General features: G+C 48.2%; 1 protein-coding gene across 2 annotated transcripts in view; it reads right to left on the bottom strand.

The window, feature by feature from the left end:
* Positions 1 to 403: 403 nt before the first annotated feature.
* The window catches only part of LOC132822185 (cyclin-dependent kinase 17-like), a 638,730-nt gene continuing 619,450 nt past the window's right edge, over positions 404 to 19,683 (bottom strand). The window contains exons 15-17 of one of the 2 annotated variants that reach the window (XM_060835260.1): positions 17,866 to 17,940; positions 16,792 to 16,840; positions 404 to 1,434 (exon numbers count right to left, since the gene is read on the bottom strand). In XM_060835260.1, coding sequence (XP_060691243.1) covers positions 16,815 to 16,840; positions 17,866 to 17,940 — 101 coding nt within the window. In that variant the 3' untranslated portion in view covers positions 404 to 1,434; positions 16,792 to 16,814. The remainder of the gene's footprint in view (positions 1,435 to 16,791; positions 16,841 to 17,865; positions 17,941 to 19,683) is intronic. The other variant, XM_060835263.1, reaches the window with a different exon arrangement.

Here is a 19,683-nt window from a genome sequence, read left to right as displayed (position 1 = left end):
TGTAAGTTTCCTGTCTCTGCTCTCAGTCTGTGAGTTCCCTGTCTGTGCTCTCAGTCTGTGAGTTTTCTGTCTGTGCTCTCACTCTGTGTGTTTCCTGTCTGTGCTCTCACTCTGTGAGCTTCCTGTTTCTGCTCTCAGTCTGTAAGTTTCCTGTCTCTGCTCTCAGTCTGTAGATTTCCTGTCTCTGCTCTCTGTCAGTGAGTGGTCTGCCAGTTTTCTGTGTCTGTGTATATGTTACGAAGCAGTGTCTCTGAGTGCTGTTGGGTAATGTCTTGCTCACTCATTGAGGTCGCACTGGTCTGATCCATTCTCGTGTTCCTCCTAAAGGCGCATTTACGTCAGTCAGAATGTAAAACATCCCATTGATAACTCATCACAACAGTTCATTTCTTTGTCCCTTGTCTTTATTGCAGTTTGATATTTTAATGTTACAAGAGGAAATTGTTCACTACCAAAATGAAGTCGTGTTCACGAGGAAGGCAACTCCTGCACCTATCAGGAACCTGGTTTCAAACATCTGCAAATCCCTCAAAGAACCTGGCCCAGAAACATGCCATCAGGGTGGTGCTAATTCACCGCAGTGTTGCTTCAAAGGTAAGGCCATGTATCTCTCCTTGCAGAAGCAGTGTACTTGGTGACCCCTCAGTGTGTGAACTGGGCATTATCTGTGTTGTGGGCAGCACATGGTGTAATTACATTTAATATTCAGTCCGGTTAAACTTTCTGGTAAATGGTCTTTGTGGAGACACTGCTCACATTTAATCTCGCTGATCTATTACTTTTGGTTCAGTTTGTCCCGAGCGCACAGAAGGCAGGCAGGAAATCTGGACCCCTAGCGCTTGGGGTCTTCTATTGACCAGACTGGGTTCAGAATCCATGAAGTGGTCTTCCAAACTCTTGTACGCACTGAGAGTTGGAATACCTCAAATTTTTAACCATTTAATGGGATTCCTCTTGATGGTCTTTCATTGTAATGCCGTTGTTTTGAAGATGGGTCCCACTGACAGCCACTGGGCAGGACTGAGTGCACTTTTAGCTGTGCTCTGTGAATTGCTGAATGATGTGTGCACCACCCCGATCAAAATAGCGTGCAGACCCTGAAATACAGGAGCCCCTAAGTAGCAGTGTTAGAGCCAGAGACCGGACTTTGCTTTTTGTTTTTTTGTGTGGCTTTTCCTCTTTGATGGCTCGGCCTGATTGGTGAAAGCGGGATAATTGCCAGTGCAGTTTACAGATACAAGTGAGCGTGTCCCTGTCAGCTCTCTCACACACGGTGAGTCATCAGTTGGTCCCGACAAGCTCAGCTGTGACTGGAGCACACATCCTTCGCTGGCTGTGTCAAGCTGGTCGCTGCTCACTCTCACAATCTGGGGGTGGTCTATTGAATTGAAACAACATGCTCAGACATCTGTCCTTCCTGAAAGCTGAAGGGGGCTGAGGGGTGGTACAGACATGGAATGAAAGTTACTACAGTGCTCACCATATTCCAAACATGCTTCAACTTTGTAAAATGACACTGTTACACATTCCAAAGTTAGCTCGCATCGTTTATTCCCTTCCTTCATTCTCTACTTTTTTTTAATATATATAATCCCAACGGTGTGGAAACAGGCCCTTCAGCCCAACAAGTGCACACTGATCCTCTGATGAGTAACCCACCCAGACCCTTATTACTCTATGCTTACCCCTGACTAATGCAACTAACCTACACATCCCTGAACACAATGGGTAATTTAGCATGGCCAATTCACCTAACCTGTAGGAGGGAACCGACACAGACTCGGGGAGAATGTGCAAACTCCATACAGACAGTTGCCTGAGGCGGGAATTGAACCAGGTCCCTGGTGCTGTGAGGCAGCAGTGCTAACCACTGTGCCACCGTGCCACCCTCTGGGCATGTGGTGAAACTTCATGTTTTATTCTTGCACGTGTTCTCTCCCAGACACAGATGTGCTCTCTTATGTGTACTCACTCCCACACATGTGCACTCTCAGACACTCACACATGCTCTCTCTACCACACACATGGTCTCACATATGCTCTTTGAGAGTACTCACACAAGTACTCTCAAAACCCACACACGTACTCTCCCAGACACATGGCCTCCCACATACACATGCTCTCTCAAATATGCTGTCTCCCAAACACACTCTCTCCCGTACACTCACATGCTCTCTCCCGCATACGTATTGTAGCCCAGGCATACATGTGCTCTTTCATACATGCTCTCTCCCACTTACACACACACCTACTCTCTCCTACACAGACACATAATCTCACATGTTCTGTCATACACATGTGCTCTCTCTCACACACTCTCACGTTTTCTCTCACACACATCCTCTCTTTCACACGTGCTCCACATCTCTCCCTTTTATACATGTTCTCTCTCACATATGTTCTCTTTCATGTGTGCTTTTCTTCACTTGCTGCTTTACAACTCTCATGTTTTTCTCTCTATCTTACACACACACACACACACACACAATCTCTCTCTCAATGTATAGCCTGGGTTGCCCACAGTCCTTGGGTACAGGTATACTCATAGTAGACAGAGAATCTTAGAAAATAGGAGCAGCAGTCAGCCATTCAGCCCACTGTGTCCACTCCACCATTCAATATCATCATCAACTTAGTACCCGCTCCTGTTTTCTATGATTCCATTACTTCTAAGAACTATGTGTAACACCTTCTTAAACCAGTCGAAGTCTTGACATCAACCACGTTCTGTAGTCAAGACTTCCACGGCTACTACTCTCTGGGTGAAACTAATGTACTATTATAGGGAGGGAATCCCAGTATTTGACCGAGCAGTGAGGGAATGGTGATATACTTCCAAGTCAGGATGGTGAGTGGCTTGAAGGGGAACTTGCAGGGGGTGGTAAATGGTCATGGATTTAGATGGTGCCACCTAAGGATCTTTGGGGGGTAACTATAGTTTCCTAATTGTTTCAGGTTAAGTCTGGGAACTGGTAGTAATGCTGAATACACGGGAGTTTGTATTTCTGAGCCTGGCATATGCCCAGGACAAAATGGGATCAAAACCTTTCTGAAGAAGCCTTTGCCTCTCATTAACAGCAATTCACCTCCTCTCTTGAGTTAGTTACAGTTCATTACTGCCAGATTTCTAGTCAGTTGGTCAAGATTAATCAGGGTTAGTTACAGTTGGAGATGGTCAGTCACTAAGTTATCACTGGTCACAGTTGATTGCAGTATAGGTGCAGTTAGACTCACTGAGTCAGTTGTAGTTGATCAAAGTTACTCTAAGTTAGTAGCAGTTAATCAGTTTGCTTCCATAGTGATAGCTGGTCACTGTCCGTCAGATAGAGACCGCTCAGAGTCACTCACACAGAGCAGGTGAAGGGTCAGTGGCTCAACAAACCATTGGTCAGTGAGGGGAGGGGGTGGAAAAGGGTGATTTAGGTGAAATAAAAGGTGAGGGATGTGGGATAAAGAATGTGAGGTGAGGTGCAAGGGATGTGTGATGAGAGGTGGGGGAGTGAAGGGTAAAATGAGGGGTGAGGTGAGAAGTGAGGGATGTGTTTGAGGTGAGGGGTGAGGGGTGAGGGATGGGTGATATGAGGGATGAAGGATGTGGGGTGGTGTGAGGGGTGAGGTGACCTGCAAGGGATGTGTGATGAGAGGTGGGGGAGTGAGGTGAGGGGTGAGGGGTGAGGGATGTGATGAGGTGAGGTGTGAGAGGGATGTGTGATGAGAGGTGGGGGAGTGAGGTGAGAGGCGAGTGGTGAGGGATGTGATGAGGTGAGGTGTGAGAGGGATGTGGGATGTGGTGAGGGATGTGATAAGAGGTGAAGGGTGAGGTGAGGAGTGAGGGGAGGGATGAGTTGAGGGGTGAGGCATGAAGTAAGGGATGAGGGGTGGGTGAGATGAGGGATGATGGACGTGTGGTGAGGTGGCAGTTGAAGTGATGGATGAGGTGAGGTGTGACAGGGATGTGGGGTGAAGTGAGGGATGTGGGGTGAGGTCTGACAGGGATGTGGGATGAGATGAGAGGGATGTGGGATGAGGTGAATGATGTGGGGTGAGGTCTGACAGGGATGTGGGATGAGGTGAGAGGGATGTGGGGTGAGGTGAATGATGTGGGGTGAGGTCTGACAGGGATGTGGGATGAGGTGAGAGGGATGTGGGGTGAGGTGAATGATGTGGGGTGAGGTCTGACAGGGATGTGGGATGAGGTGAGAGGGATGTGGGATGAGGTGAATGATGTGGGGTGAGGTCTGACAGGGATGTGGGATGAGGTGAGAGGGATGTGGGGTGAGGTGAATGATGTGGGGTGAGGTGTGACAGGGATGTGGGATGAGGTGAGAGGGATGTGGGGTGAGGGTTGTGATGAGGTGTGAGGGATGAGGTGAAGGATGTGGGGTGAGGTGTGACAGGGATATGGGATGAGGAATGAGGGATGTGGGATGAAGTGAATGATGTGGGATGAGGAATGAGGGATGTGGGATGAGGTGAATGATGTGGGGTGAGGGTTGTGATGGGGTGAGAGGGATGTGGGGTGAGGTGAAGGATGTGGGATGAGGTGAGGGATGTGATTGGGGTGAAGAATGAGGTGAGGAGTGAGGGATGTTGGATGAGGTGAGGGGTGAGTTGAGGTGTGAGGTGACAGTCAGGCGAGGGATGAGTTGAGTGGTGAGGGATGAGGTTGAGGTGAGGTGAGAGGTGGTGAGTGGTTCATGGCACATGTGAGGTGAGGGGTGTGGGATGTGGAGTCGGGTGAGTTTTGAGGTGAAGGGTGAGGGAAGTGGGAAGAGGTGAGAAGTGATATGAGGGGTCATGTGACATGGGAGGTGAGGGATATGGGATGAACTAAGGTTTGGAGTGAGGTGAGGGGTGAGTTACATAGGGTGAGGTGAGGGATGAGATGAGGGTGAGTTACATGGGGTATGTTAAGTGGTGAGGTGAGGGGTGAGTTACATGGGGTGAGGTGAGGGATGGGGTGAGGGATGAGGTGAGGGGTGAGTTACATAGGGTGAGGTGAGGGATGAGATGAGGGTGAGTTACATGGGGTGTGTTAAGTGGTGAGGTGAGGGGTGAGTTACATAGGGTGAGGTGAGGGATGGGGTGAGGGGAGGGGTGAGGTACATGGGGTGAGGTGAGGGGTGAGTTACATGGGGTGAGGTGAGGGGTGAGGTGTGAGTTACATGGGGTGAGGTGAGGGGTGAGGTGAGGTGAGGGGTGAGTTACATGGGGTGAGGTGTGGGGTGAGGTGAGGGGTGAGTTACATGGGGTGAGGTGAGGGGTGAGCCATGGGGTGAGGTGAGGGGTGAGGTGAGGGGTGAGTTACATGGGGTGAGGGGTGAGCCATGGGGTGAGGTGAGTGGTGAGGCGAGGGGTGAGGTCTCCCTGTCGAGTATTAAGACAGTGTTGGCTCAGAGAAGGCCCAATGGCATATGCTTCCTGGAGTTTGGTTGATGATGAATGCATGTACGCTGAGCTAGAGAAGGAAGGTTTGGCAGACATCCTTGCTGTGGGAATGTTTCACTAACACCGTTATTGACGTAAATGTGTAATAGTAACAGACCAGACACCCCTGTTTGGGCTATTCAGAGAGGACAAAGCTGTACTGTCCATAGTATCAGGCACAACTCAGCAGTGAGCTCTAATGCTCCATTCCTCGTATCTGCATGGACTTATCGAAAAGTCCCTTGATTGCCCCTGTCATAGCTGCCTCCACCACCATCCCTGGCAGTGCGTTCCAGACTCCTACCACACTCTGTGTAAAAAACTCACCCCTCACCCCACCCCATGTAACTCACCCCTCACCTCACCCTCATCTTCTTTGAAATTTCCCACACCTCTCCCCCCCTCCCCCACTTTAAATGCATTCACCCCAGTAATAGACGTTTCAACTCTGGGAAAACGATTCTGGCCATCAACCCTATCTACATATCTCAGAATTTTATAGACTTCTGTCAAGTCTCCCCTCAGCCTCCACTGTTCCAGACAAAATTACCCGAGTTTTTCTAGCCTCTCCTTATAGGTCATCCTTCCTAATCCAGGCAGTGTCCTGGTAAACATCTTCTGCACACTCTCCAAAGCCTCCACTTCCTTTCTGTAATGGGGTGACCAGAAATAAACGCAGATAAGTTATGTCTGGTGGCTGGGATGTGGGTCGGTGCCCAGAGTGCCAATGAGGACAAAGTTTGCCCCTGGCAGCTCCCCCACATTCATGGGAATGGCTGGGTAAACCCTACACATTAACTCTGCTGGTCCTTTCACAGGCTGTATGTTCTTAGTCATTGTGAACAGCCACTCAGAGTGGTTTCAGTTGTCAAACATGGGGACGACGATAGAAAAGTTGCAACCATCTTGTGGGTCGCATGGTGTCCCAGTGGTTAGCACTGCTGCCTCAGAGCGCCAGGGACCTGGGTTCAACCTTGGGTGACAGTCTATGTGGAGTTTGCACATTCTCCCCGTGTCTGCGTGGGTTTCCTCTGGGTGCTCCGGTTTCCTCCCACACTCCAAAGATGTGCAGGTTAGGTGGATTGGCCATGCTAAATTGCCTGTAGTGTTCAGAGATGCCTAGGTTAGATGCATTAGTCAGGGGTAAATATAGGGGAATGGGTTTGGGTGGGTTACTCTTCGGAGGGTTGGTGTGGACTGGTTGGGCCGAAAGGCTTCTTTCCACATTGTGGGGATCTTATATTAAAACATTCGATATTTTGCAATACATGGTCTCTGAGAAGTATTAGCCACAGACAAGAGGCCATCATTTACCAGCAGGAAATTTGAGTATTTCTGAGAGTTGAATGATATTTGGCAGAGAGAGAGACAGCTCCAAACCATCCCTTATCCAATGGTCTGGTAGAAACAGCAATCCAAACTTTGAAGGCAGGCTTAAAGAAACAGCCTGCAGCTTCACTAGATAGAAAACTATCCCAGTTTCTATTTGATTATCGGACTGCCCTTCATCCAACTACAGCAGGATGGCTTATGGGGAGAAGACTCCGTCCCAGGTCAAATTGGATCTTCCTGAACCTGACGGGGAGGGTGAAGCAGCGTCAGGATAAACCAGTCAGAGAGTTCACTTGAAGAGATGAAGTTTAGTGTCACAATCGTGGAGATGGCCCTGCATGGGTATGAGGCATGATCGACCATGAGGTCAGGTCCCCTGTCATACAAAGTTAGGGAGGTATTGCAGTCCTGGAACACATGAAAACTGCAAACTCGCAAACAGGGCAAGAGCAAAACATACCCAGCCCCTCAGGACAGGTGGAAAGGCCGTCAGAAACCATGGGCTCTCCCTTCCTGATGAAGGACTTGTGTCCCAAACATTGATTCTCCTGCTCCTCGGATGCTGCCTGACCGGCTGTGCTTTCCCAGTACCACACGCTCGACTCTGATCTTCAGCATCTGCCATCCTCACTGTCTCCTAGTTCTCCCTTCCGTCTAACAGCGAAGGAATTGCCATGTCTTGATGCCTTTACCACCTGAAGAAGAGGATGAACTTCTTCTGATACACACCGGGCGAACAGGCAGGCGATGGCCACCCGTATCCAAGGCTGATTCAGAAGAACAGGACCTGGTGCAAGAGTGCCCCAGGAGACGCTACTAGAAAAACAATCGGCCTATGTCAAGGGGGAGGGATGTAGTGATTGTAATGAGGTCAGCCCAGGTGGACCTCATAGAATAGGAGTTCCCTGTTTGGGGATGTTAACCTGATCCAATCAGGGAGCTTGAGCTGACAATTATAAACAGGAGGGTCAGAGGTTCTGAGAGCTGGCTCTGGGGAAACCAGACCAGTGTCAGGCTATGCAAAGGGTGACTTTGTGACCGGATACCAGCCTCAGTGGAGTTATCTCAGATACAAATCGTTGTAAACTGTGCGGTGGACAGTGGAGAACCCCGAGAGGATGTTAACACATTGGTGGAGTGAGCAGATGTGATTCGAGGTGGAGAGGTGTGAGGTGATAGATTTGTGTATAAAGAACATGGAGAGAGAGGAGAAAAGAGAGGGAACTATTCTGAGATGTATGCAAGGAGACCTGGATGACTAAAGAAATCGAGGGTTTGGTTAAGAAAAAGAAGGAAGCATATGTCAGGTATAGACAGGATAGATCGAGTGTATCCTTAGAAGAGTATAAAGAAAATAGGAGTATACTTAAGAGGGAAATCAGGAGGGCAAAACGGGACATGAGATAGTGTTGGTAAATAGAATTAAGGAGAATCCAAAAGGATTTTACAAATATATTAAGGACAAAAGGGTAACTAGGGAGAGAATAGGGCCCCTCAAAGATCAGCAAGGAGGCCTTTGTGTGGAGCCGCAGAAAATGGGGGAGATACTAAATGAATATTTTACATCAGTATTTACTGTGGAAAAGGACATGGAAGATGTAGACTGTAGGGAAATAGATGGTGACACCTTGCAAAATGTCCAGATTACAGAGGAGGAAGTGCTGGATGTCTTGAAACGGTTAAAAGTGGATAAATCCCCAGGACCTGATCAGGTGTACCTGAGAACTCTGTGGGAAGCTAGAGAAGTGATTGCTGGGCCTCTTGCTGAGATATTTGTATCATCGATAGTCACAGGTGAGGTGCTGGAAGACTGGAGGTCGGCAAACGTAGTGCCGCTGTTTAAGAAGGGCGGTAAAGACAAACCAGGGAACTATAGACCGGTGAGCCTGACCTCGGTGCTGGGCAAGTTGTTGGAGGGAATCCTGAGGGACAGGATGTACATATATTTGGAAAGGCAAGGACTGATTAGGGATAGTCAACATGGCTTTGTGCGTGGGAAATCATGTCTCACAAACTTGATTGAGTTATTGAAGAAGTAACAAAGAAGATTGATGAGGGCAGAGCAGTAGATGTGATCTGTATGGACTTCAGTAAGGCGTTCGACAAGGTTCCCCAGGGGAGACTGATTAACAAGATTAGATCTCATGGAATACAGGGAGTACTAGCCAGTTGGATACAGAACTGGCTCAAAGGGCGGTGGTGGAGGGTTGTTTTTCAGACTGGAGGCCTGTGACCAGTGGAGTGCTACAAGGATCGGTGCTGGGTCCTCTACTTTTTGTCATTTACATAAATGATTTGGATGTGAGCATAAGAGATACAGTTAGTAAGTTTGCAGATGACACCAAAATTGGAGGTGTAGCGGACAGCGAAGAGGGTTTCCTCAGATTACAACAGGATCTGGACCAGATGGGCCAATGGGCTGAGAAGTGGCAGATGGAGGTTAATTCAGATAAATGCGAGGTGCTGCATTTTGGGAAAGCAAATCTTAGCAGGACTTATACACTTAATGGTAAGGTCCTAGGGAGTGTTGCTGAACAAAGAGACCTTGGAGTGCAGGTTCCTAGCTCCTTGAAAGTGGAGTCGCAGGTAGATAGGATAGCGAAGAATGCGTTTGGTATGTTTTCCTTTATTGGTCAGAGTATTGAGTACAGGAGTTGGGCGGTCATGTTGCGGCTGTACAGGACATTGGTTAGGCCACTGTTGGAATATTGGAATATCGGAAAGATGTTGTGAAACTTGAAAGGGTTCAGAAAAGATTTACTAGGATGTTGTGAGGGTCGGAGGTTCTGAGCTACAGGGAGAGGCTGAACAGGCTGGGGCTGTTTTCCCTGGAGCGTCGGAGGCTGAGCGTCCTTATGGAGGTTTACAAAATTGAGGGGCATGGATAGGATAAATAGACAAAGTCTTTTCCCTGGGGCCGGGGAGTCCAGAACTAGAGGGCATAGGTTTAGGGTGAGAGGGGAAAGATATAAAAGAGACCTATGGGGCAACTTTTTCAGGCAGAGGGTGGTATGTGTATGGAATGAGCTGCCAGAGGAAGTGGTGGAGGCTGGTACAACAGCAACATTTAAGAGGCATTTGGATGGGTATATGAACAGGAAGATTTGGAGGGATATGGGCCTGGTGCTGGAAGGTGGGACTACATTGGGTTGGGATATCTGGTCGACATGGACGGGTTGGACCGAAGGGTCTGTTTCCATGTTGTACATCTTATGACTCTTCTATGACTCTATGGGGGTGGAGAGGAGGTTGGAGCATAGCTTACTGAGCTAAAGGGATAAAAGTGAGGACTGCAGATGCTGGAGATCAGAGCTGAAAATGTGTTGCTGGAAAAGCGCAGCAGGTCAGGCAGCATCCAAGGAGCAGGAGAGTCGACGTTTTGGGCATGAGCCCTTCTTCAGGAATAGCAGAAGAGTCGACATTTCAGGCATAAGCCCTTCTTTTGGGTATGAGCTAAAGGGCCTGTTTAGTAAGCAGAAGATCCTGAGCTCAGAGTTCAGTTACGCTGATACACGTGCAGTTAATTGTTTATAAATGTGAGGCAATGCACTTGGGCAGGACAAATAAGGCAACATGACGGATAGTAGGATCCTGGGAAGCAATGAGGATCAGAGGGATTTGGTATGCACGTCCAACGATTCCTTAAGATATCAGGACATTTGGATGAGGTGGTGAAGAAGGCATATGGGGTACTTAGAGTCATAGAGCATAGAAGCAGACCCTTCAGCCCATCATGTCAATGCTGACCAACAAACACCAAACTACACTCATCCTGTTTCCCTACACTTGGTCCGCAGCCTTCCTTGGTACCTTGAGTACTCATCCAGATGCTTCTTAAATGTTGTGAGAGCACTTGCCTTCACCCCTCTCAGGAAGCACCTTCCACATTTGTAAGGACTGTCAAACTTCGAGTTATGGTCACTGTCCCCAAAATGCTCACCCACTGACATTTCAACCACTTGCCTTTTCTGTGCTGTTTGACTCTCTGAATGTATTTTAACCTACTGCGAATCCTCTTGCAAGGATGCCTTCCTTGAAGAAGCTCTCTTCCTCCCTCTACAAGGATTTCAGTGAGTCTCTCTCTCACTGCACCCCCCAGGTCATCTCCTCTGCACAGAAACTCTTCAGCCACGTTCTCAAACAGACTCGTTACCACAGCCACATCTCCTTCCTCAGCACCTGTCTACGGAACCGACTGATCCCACACGGACTCCGAACTACATTCCAACCAACAAAATTTGGACCCAACCAGGACAACCTGTACCTACAACAAATCCGAAGCCTCCAGCATCAGACCTCCCTCCGGATCCTCCGCTCCACCCTTGTAACCATGCGTCGCTACCTACATTCCCTGCAATCAGCCCTACCCCAGCTCAGGACAACACTCTCACAGACCTGCAAAGGACCTCTGCTGTTCTTCATCTACAGAAGAATCCACACACTAAACAAACAGTTCTTCCCTCCTCCCTACCTCTTATCTTAGCCTGCTTAGCACACTCTCCTCATTCCTGATGAAGGGCTTATGCCCGAAACGTCGAATTTCCTGTTCCTTGGATGCTGCCTAACCTGCTGTGCTTTAAGCAGCAACACATTTTCAGCTCTGAATGTATGATCAGTTTCATTCCCTGGGAGAAGGGCTCGCACTGCCCCATCTGTATTAGGACTATTTGTGTACTGTCACAAAAAGCACTTTAAGAATACCGCGCTGTCGAATGCTTTCACACCAAGGTGATCCTGATTAGACTGTAAGACCATAAGACATAGGAGCAGAGATTAGGCCACTCAGCCCTTCTGTGCTATTCAATCATGGCTGATAAGTTTCTCAAACTTATTCTCTCACTTTGTTTCCATAACCTTTGATCCCCTTGACAATCAAGAATCTATCTCAGTCTTAAACTTATTCAATGGCCTGGCCTCCACAGCCTTCTGTGGCAGTGAATTCCATCGACTCACCACTGTCTGGCTGAAGGAGTTTCTCCTTATCTCCAGTCTTAAAGGGCCTCCCTTTACTCTCAGGCTGTGCCCTTGGGTCCTAGTCTCTCCAACCAATGGAAACATCTTCCAAACATCTATTATGTCCAGGCCATTCAGTATTCTGAATGTTTCAATTATATCCCCCCTCATCCTTTTAAACACCATTGAGTATAAGCCCAGAGTTCCTCATATATTAAGCTTTTCATTCTGGGACCATTCTGGTGAACCTCCTCTGAACCCGCTCCTCGGCCAGTACATCATTCCTGAGAAACTGCATATAATATTCCAAATGTGGTCTGACCAGAGCCTTATAGGGCCCCCGTAGTACATCCCTGCTTTTATATTCAAGTCCTCTGAAAATAAATGCCAACATTGCATTTGTCTTCCTAACTGCTGACTCAACCTGCAAGTTTACCTTTAGAGAATCCTGGACTAGAACTCCCAAGTCTCTTTGCACTTCAGACTTCGGAATTTTCTCCCCATTTAGAAAATAGTCCATGCTTATATTCTTCTTACCAAAGTGCATAACCTCACACTTTCCCACATTGTACTCCATCTGTCACCTCTTTGTCCACTCTCTGAACCTGTCTAAATCCTTCTGCAGTCTCCCTGCCTCCTCAATGTTACCTGCCCCTCTACCTATCTTTATACATCTGGAAACGTAGCCAGAATGTCCTCAGTTCTTTCATCTAGATCATTTATGTATAAAATGACAAGTTGTGGTCCCAACACTGAGCATTGTAGAACACCACTTGTCACCAGCTGTCATCCTGAGAAGGACCCTTTTATCCCCATGTTCTGCTTCCTGTCAGACAGCCAGGCATCCATCTTGCATCGAGCACCATGGGCCTTTATCTTACTCAGTAGCCTCCTGTACGGCACCTTGTCAAAGACCACCTTGAAGTCCAGGTAAATAACATCCATTGTCTCTCCTTGGTCTAATCTGCTTGTGACTTCCTCAAAGCATTCTGACCGATTTGTCAGGCATGACCTTCCCATTGATGAAACCATGCTGACTTTGCCCTATTTTACCATACACAATTACAACATTTAAAAGGCATCTGGATAGGTATATGAATAGGAAAAGTTTGGAGGGTTGGTGATGGCAAATAGGACTAGATTAGTTTAGGATATCTGTTCGGCATGGATGGGTTGGACCCAAAGGATCCGTTTCTGTGCTGTTCATCTCTATGACTTCCAAGTATTCAGAAATCTCATCCTTCACAATATATTCCAGGATCTTCCCCAGGATTGAGGTTGGGCTAACCGGTCTGTAATTTTTCATCTTTTGCCTTACTCCCTTTTTAGACAGGGGTGTCACATTGGCAATTTTCCAGTCCTCTGACACCCTCCCTGATTTTAGTGATTCCTAAAAGATCACCACTGACGCCTCCACTATCTCTTCAGCTATCTCCCTGAGAACTCTGGGGCATAGTCCATCTGGCCCAGGTTATTTATCCACCCTCAGGCCATTCAATTTTCTAGCACCTTCCCCTCGATGGTGGCCACTATTCTCAGCCCTGCCCCCTTACTCTCTTGAAGTTTTGGGATATTACTCATGTTTTCTAGTGTGAAGACTGATGCAAAGTAATCATTCAGTTCCTCAGCCATTTCCGTGTTCCCCATTACTATGTCTCCAACAGCCCAATGTCCACTTTTGCCTCTCTTTTTCCCTTTATATATCTAAAGAAACTCTTACTGTCTCCCTTTATATTACTGGCTAGCTTACCCTCATATTTAACCTTCTCCCTCCTTATTTCTTTTTGTTGCCCTCTGTTGGTTTTTATAAGCTTCTCAATCCTCTGGTTCCCCCCTGCCCTTTGCGACTTTAGATGCTTTCTCTTTTGCTTTTGTTCTTTCCCTGACTTCCCCAGTCAGCCGTAGTTGCTTCATCCTCCCTGTACCATGCTTCTTTTCCCTCGGGATGAATCTCTGCTGTATCTCCTGAATTACTCCCAGAAATCCCTGCCTTTGCTGTTCCACTGTCTTTCCTGTTCGGCTCCTCTCCCAGTCAATCCTACCAAGCTCCTCCCTCATGCCTCTGTAGTTACCTTTATTCAGCTGTAATACTGTTACCTCTGACTCTATCTTCTCTTTCTCAAATTGCAGAGTTAATTTAATCATATTATCGTCACTGCCTCCTAAAGGTTCCTTCACCTTAAGCTCTCTTATGAAGTCTGCCTCATTGCACAACACTAAATCCAGTATTGCCTGTTCTCTAGTGAGCTCTATTACAACATGCTCCAAAAAACCATCTTGTAGATATTCCACAAATTCCTTTTCTTGCAATCTACTACCAATCTGATTTTCCCAATTCACCTGCATATTGAATTCCCGCATGATCACTAAAACTTTGCCTTTCCTACACATCATTTCTATCACCTGGTGTACCTTGCTATTTGGAGATCTGTACATGACTCCAACTATAGTTGTTCTACCTTTGTGGTTCCTCAATTCTACACACACCCAGATTCTACACCATCTGACCCTACTTTGTTTCTTACTATTGATTTAATTTCATTTCTGACTGATAAGACAAACCCACCCCCTCTGCCCACCTGCCTATCTTTTCAGTAGGATGTCTATCCTGGAATGTTCAGCTCCCAATCCTGATCCCCTTACAACCACATCCCAGTGATGCCCACTACGTCATACCTGCCATTTTCAATGTGCGCCCACAGCAGATTTACCGAATTCTTTAGACTGTGTGCATTCAAATGTAACACCTTCAGTCCCTCTTCTCGTTGTCACTCGTTTGTCCTGTGTAATCAAAGTTTGATTGCTAACTCTTTCCAGATACTCTGTCCTGTTTGTCTGTGCTGGAGATTTTAATAAGCTCTGAATTCTGTACTCTTACCTCCTCCTTTAATTTGAGTGTTGTAATTTCTCTATAACTGAAGCACCCCAACCAACATTTACTTTAAAGCCCTGTCGAAATCCCTGGGTATGCGATTCACTGGGACTCTGGCCCCAGTGCGGTTCAGATGAAGACCGTCCCATTGGAACTGGTCCCTTCTTCCCCAGTACTGATGCCAATGTCCCATGAATTCAAACCCATTCCTTTCCACACCAATCTTTAAGCCAAGCATTTACCTGCTTGATCTTATTGACCCTGTGCCAATTAACTCGTGGGTGGGGTAGGAATCCAGAGATTGTTACCTGTTTGGTTCTGCTTCCTAATTTGGCTCCCAGCTGTACATACTCCCTTAGCAGAGCCTCTGTCCTGGTTTTATTTATGTTTTGGTACCTGCATGGACCACAGCCACTGGATATTTACCCTCCCATTCCAAGTCCCTCTGCAGCCCAGATGAGGTATCCTGAACCTGAGCACCAGACAGGCACCACAACCTTCCGGACTCTCGATCCCTGACACAGAGAACAGTGTCTCTGCCTCTAACTATACTATCCCCAATTACAACAAATACCGTTAGTGAAGTCCCATATAACTATAATCTCTCACACCTCTTGTGATTTGCTTACATGTCTGTTCCATTATCTCCCTGACTGTTGGGAGGCCTGTTGTATACTCCCAGCCCTTTTTCTTCATTTCGGAGCTCTACTAGGATGGCCTTATGTGAAGGGCCCTCTAGGATATCCTCTCTCATTCCTGCAGTAATGGTCTCCTTTCGTGTTTGTGGCATAGAGTTTAAGAGCAGGGAAATGATGCTGGAACTGTATAACATGTCGGTTAGACCACAGCTGGAGGATTGTGTGCAGTTCTGGAATCCACATTATAGGAGGATGAGACAACACGGGAGAAGGTGAACAGGAGAGGTACCAGGATGTTGCCTGGGCTGGAGAGTTTCAGTTCTGAAGAGCGATTAGACAGACAGGGATTGTTTTCCTTAGAGCAGAGGAGGTTGGGAGGATTATGATTGAGATGTATAAAATTATGAAAGGCACAGACAGACTAGACAGGAAGAAACCTTTCCCCTTGATAGAGGAATCATTGACCCAGGGGCCATAGATTTAAGGGAAGGAGCAGTAGGCTGAGAGCAGATGTGAGGAAACATTTTCACTGAGAAGGTGGTGGGGAATCTGGAACTTGCTGTTTGTAAGGGTAGTCGAGGCAGGTAGCTTCGTAAGATTGAAGACGTATTTACTTATGCACTTGTGATGCCATGGCATACAAGACTATGGGTTACAGGCTGGAGAATGGAAATGAGAACAGTTAGGTGGGTGTTTTTGTCTGGTGCAGAGACTTTGGGTCAAAAGGGCCTTTGTCTGTGCTGTATATCTCCAAGACTCTGAATCCATTTTCATTCAAATAAGAGCCAATATCCTACTTGCTGCATAGAAATCCCTCAGTGATCTTTCCCTCCCCAACGCTGTAATCTCCGCAATCTACGGAGACTTCTGCACTCAGCGAATGCATTGCCTCTTGTTAATCTCCCACTCTCCTCAGCTGGCTCTGGGTAGTTGTACCTTTAGCTGGCTCTGGGTCGTTGCGTTTCTAACTGCATTTATCTTAAGCTCTCGAATCCCTCTTTAATCTACTTTGCGTCTCTACGTCTCCCTTGGTTAAGACCAGAACATTGAATGCTTTTCAAGATGGAGTTAGATCTAGTTCTTTGAACTAAAGATAGCAAAGAGTGTGGAGGAGAAGGCAGGAACAGGGGACTGTGTTGGATGATTAGCAACGATCAAAATGAATGGTGTAGCAGACAGAATGGTGCCTGTGTCTCCACATTGAAAATGACGACTAAAACCAACCTGTTTGACTAAGCCGTTGGCTACACTTATTCCTGCTCGTGGGGAACAGTGTAGAATTCAGTTTGCTCAAGGTCCTGTCCAGTACCAATGGGCATTTATTTGACTGTTTAGGCGTTACATAAATGCAAGTTGGGAAAATGGAGACTGACTGCTCAAGTGGAGAGAGAACAGCTCAGTTGGAAGCTGGGAGTGAGCACACATCTGTGTTCATTGCAAATGATCGGCGGTGGTTACAAAAGATGACTCCTCAGTATTGCTGTTCAGATCAATGTGCTTGAACAGAAACCACAAGCAGTAAAATAGTGAGAAATGCTGTACCCAATCTGTCGGTTGAGGAATTGTTACCTGGTCTGTGGTATAAAAGCCACTCAGGTCCTGCTCTTGCTCTTCATTGCTATACGAGAGATTGAAAAGATCAAGATGAAATTCGCCAAGTAATGGACAAACAATCGAACATTAAAAGCTGGCTCCCTGTTCAGGGTTAAATCCTGACTCACCCCCACAGGCTTCATCCTGGGTTATTAACAGCTGAGGATACAGCTCCCAATGTGGTATACCCATAGCCAGCTCACTGCACTGTCTATTTAACTGAGAGTCCAGGGCTTGCTCAGTGTGGAGCAAGAAGATAACGGTTTACTGAGTATTTGAGAACAGCCTCTTGTTGAAGAAGATTCAATTTATTGCGATCAGTTCCAGGTTACATTGATATGATGGATACGGTTCCAGAGATTTTATTTTGGAGGGTGATGGGTGGTGTCAAGATTACACAGGACTTGGATCCCTTTCCCGCAGACTATATGAGGAAGAATCTAATGGGATAGGTGTGAGATTTAAAATTTAAAACGCGTTAACTCCGAGTCAGCTTTTTTTGTTGCTATTCTTATTGACCTCAGGTGTTGCTGGGTGAGACACAACGCTCTCGGACTGGAGGCTTATGGAGAAGGGGGATACTGGATGGAGTGAGGTGAGGAGGGGAGGGAGAGGGATGAGGCGGATGGGGAGAGGGTGGGAGAGGGATACCAGATGTGGGGAACCGTGGAGTGAGAATGGAAGAGGGCCCAAAGACCTGAGGGTGGATGGGGGTTGACAAGGAGACCCCAGGTCACAGGCGTTGGGAATGGGGGCGTCAAGGAACGTCATGTTCGCATCACTGCCCTCTCCCCACAGGCCTCAATTTTCTGACTGATCAAGCGTCTATCTCCCGTGGGGGAGTGGGGGCAAGCGTTTCCAAAGTCTCTTCACCCTCTGGGAGTAGAAATTCCTCCTTATCTCAGTCTTACATTGGTGCTCCTTTATTCCGAGACTGCATGCTGTGGTCCCTGTCTCTACCACAAGGGGAAACATCCTCCCAGAATTTACCCCTGTCAAACCCGAAAGATTCCCAGGTACATTTCAGCGGGACGATGGTGCATTCCTTACCTGAGTCGAAGTACACATTCCGATAGCCCGGATCCTTCTGCAGCTGGATATTCTGCAGTGTAAATATGGAGCTAGCTGCAAATACACACAAGATCGTCAGTGAGAATACTGACAGCACGGCACCCCAACATCGCCAGTACCTCACGGAAGCTGTCTCTCTGGAATGGGATGGATCAGAAGGGCAGGAGTGATGGAACTCAGATGGGATGAGGGGAATGCAGGGACACACACACAGAGGGAACCAAGAGATGAAGTGAGGGGACTCAGAGGGGAGTGGGGATGATAGGGGGACACAGGGAAGACCAAGAGGGGGAGCAAGGGTCACAGAGAGAAATGGGATCCTGGGAGTGAGAGGAGAGAGAGGAGAGTGAGAAAGGGAGTGATGGAAGCTCATGGGAACTGAGGGGTTAGGAGTGAGGGGACACAGCATCGAGCGAGAGTTGAGTGAGGGGACTGCGGATAGCAGGGAGACAAAGCAGAGGAAACGAAGGGAGACAATGAGTAAAGAGTGACAGAGGGATTGGAAAGAAGGGAGTAGGAGAGACAGAAGGGGGTGAGGAGGAGTGACAGGGACTGACGGAGGGGAGTTAATGGGAGACCAAGGTGATCCAGGAGAGACACGCGGGAACGAGAAAGGAGGAGGTGGAGGGTACTAAGCAAACAGGAAACTTGGGTGCGAGTGAGGGGAGACATGGGGGAGTGAGAGAGGAAGTGAAGGGGGAGAATGGCGGGTGAGTGACAGGAGAGTGATGGGGGAGTTATGGGGTGAGAATGGAGTGAGGAGGTGTGTGAGCTCGAATGATCCATGATGGAAAATGAGCATCAGATGGTCATGTCTAAAGACATCAGATCCCCATCTCCAAAATGACATTTTGTCCAGTCACATGGTACTGGAGAAGACCAATCAGCCCACACCTCCCTCCTTACCCTCACTCCGCTCCCCCTCCCTCACCCTTCACTCTTATCCTTACTCCTTTACCCTCACCCCTCACTCTGAAACCCCCTCACTCTCGCCCCTCTCACTCCGAATATCCCTCCCTCGCCCTCACCCAAATAGACCCCCACCCATAGTCAGCCCTCCCTCACCCTCAGTCTCCCCTCCACCACTCTCGCCCCTTATCCTCAGTCTCTCGTCCATCGCTCTCACCCTCAACTCCAGATGCTCCGACCTCATCCTTGTCCCTCTTCCTCAGGCCCTCCGACCTCATACTCTGCCTCTATCCTCAGTCGCCTCAGCTACCCCTACCTCAACCTTGCCCTCCCTCTCTCCCTCGCTCCACACCCTTAGTCCCCATTCCCACACCTACATTCCAAAAGTGATCAGGGGGTGTGAGTACGGTGAGAGGGAAGCTGGGACATCGAGATATTGGGGAAGCAGCAGCAAGGGTCACAGAGGGAACTGAACTGAATTTATTGTCACGTGTACCGGGACACAGTCAGCACTGCTTCCCCAAGGTGGGGACACAATACCTCGAATTCCCAGCTTCTGTCACCGTGCTCACACTCCCCGATCACTACCGCGACTGTCACCGTGCTCACACTCCCCGATCACTACCGCGACTGTCACCGTGCTCACACCCCCCGATCACTACCGCGACTGTCACCGTGCTCACACCCCCCGATCACTACCGCGACTGTCACCGTGCTCACACTCCCCGATCACTACCGCGACTGTCACCGTGCTCACACTCCCCGATCACTACCGCGACTGTCACCGTGCTCACACTCCCCGATCACTACCGCGACTGTCACCGTGCTCACACCCCCCGATCACTACCGCGACTGTCACCGTGCTCACACTCCCCGATCACTACCGCG

This window comes from Hemiscyllium ocellatum, chromosome 14 (genome assembly GCF_020745735.1).
Source record: "Hemiscyllium ocellatum isolate sHemOce1 chromosome 14, sHemOce1.pat.X.cur, whole genome shotgun sequence".
Taxonomy (NCBI): Eukaryota; Metazoa; Chordata; class Chondrichthyes; order Orectolobiformes; family Hemiscylliidae; genus Hemiscyllium; species Hemiscyllium ocellatum.
The sequence above is the reverse complement of the archived record's forward strand: the minus strand, read 5'-3'. Positions and strand labels throughout refer to the sequence as shown.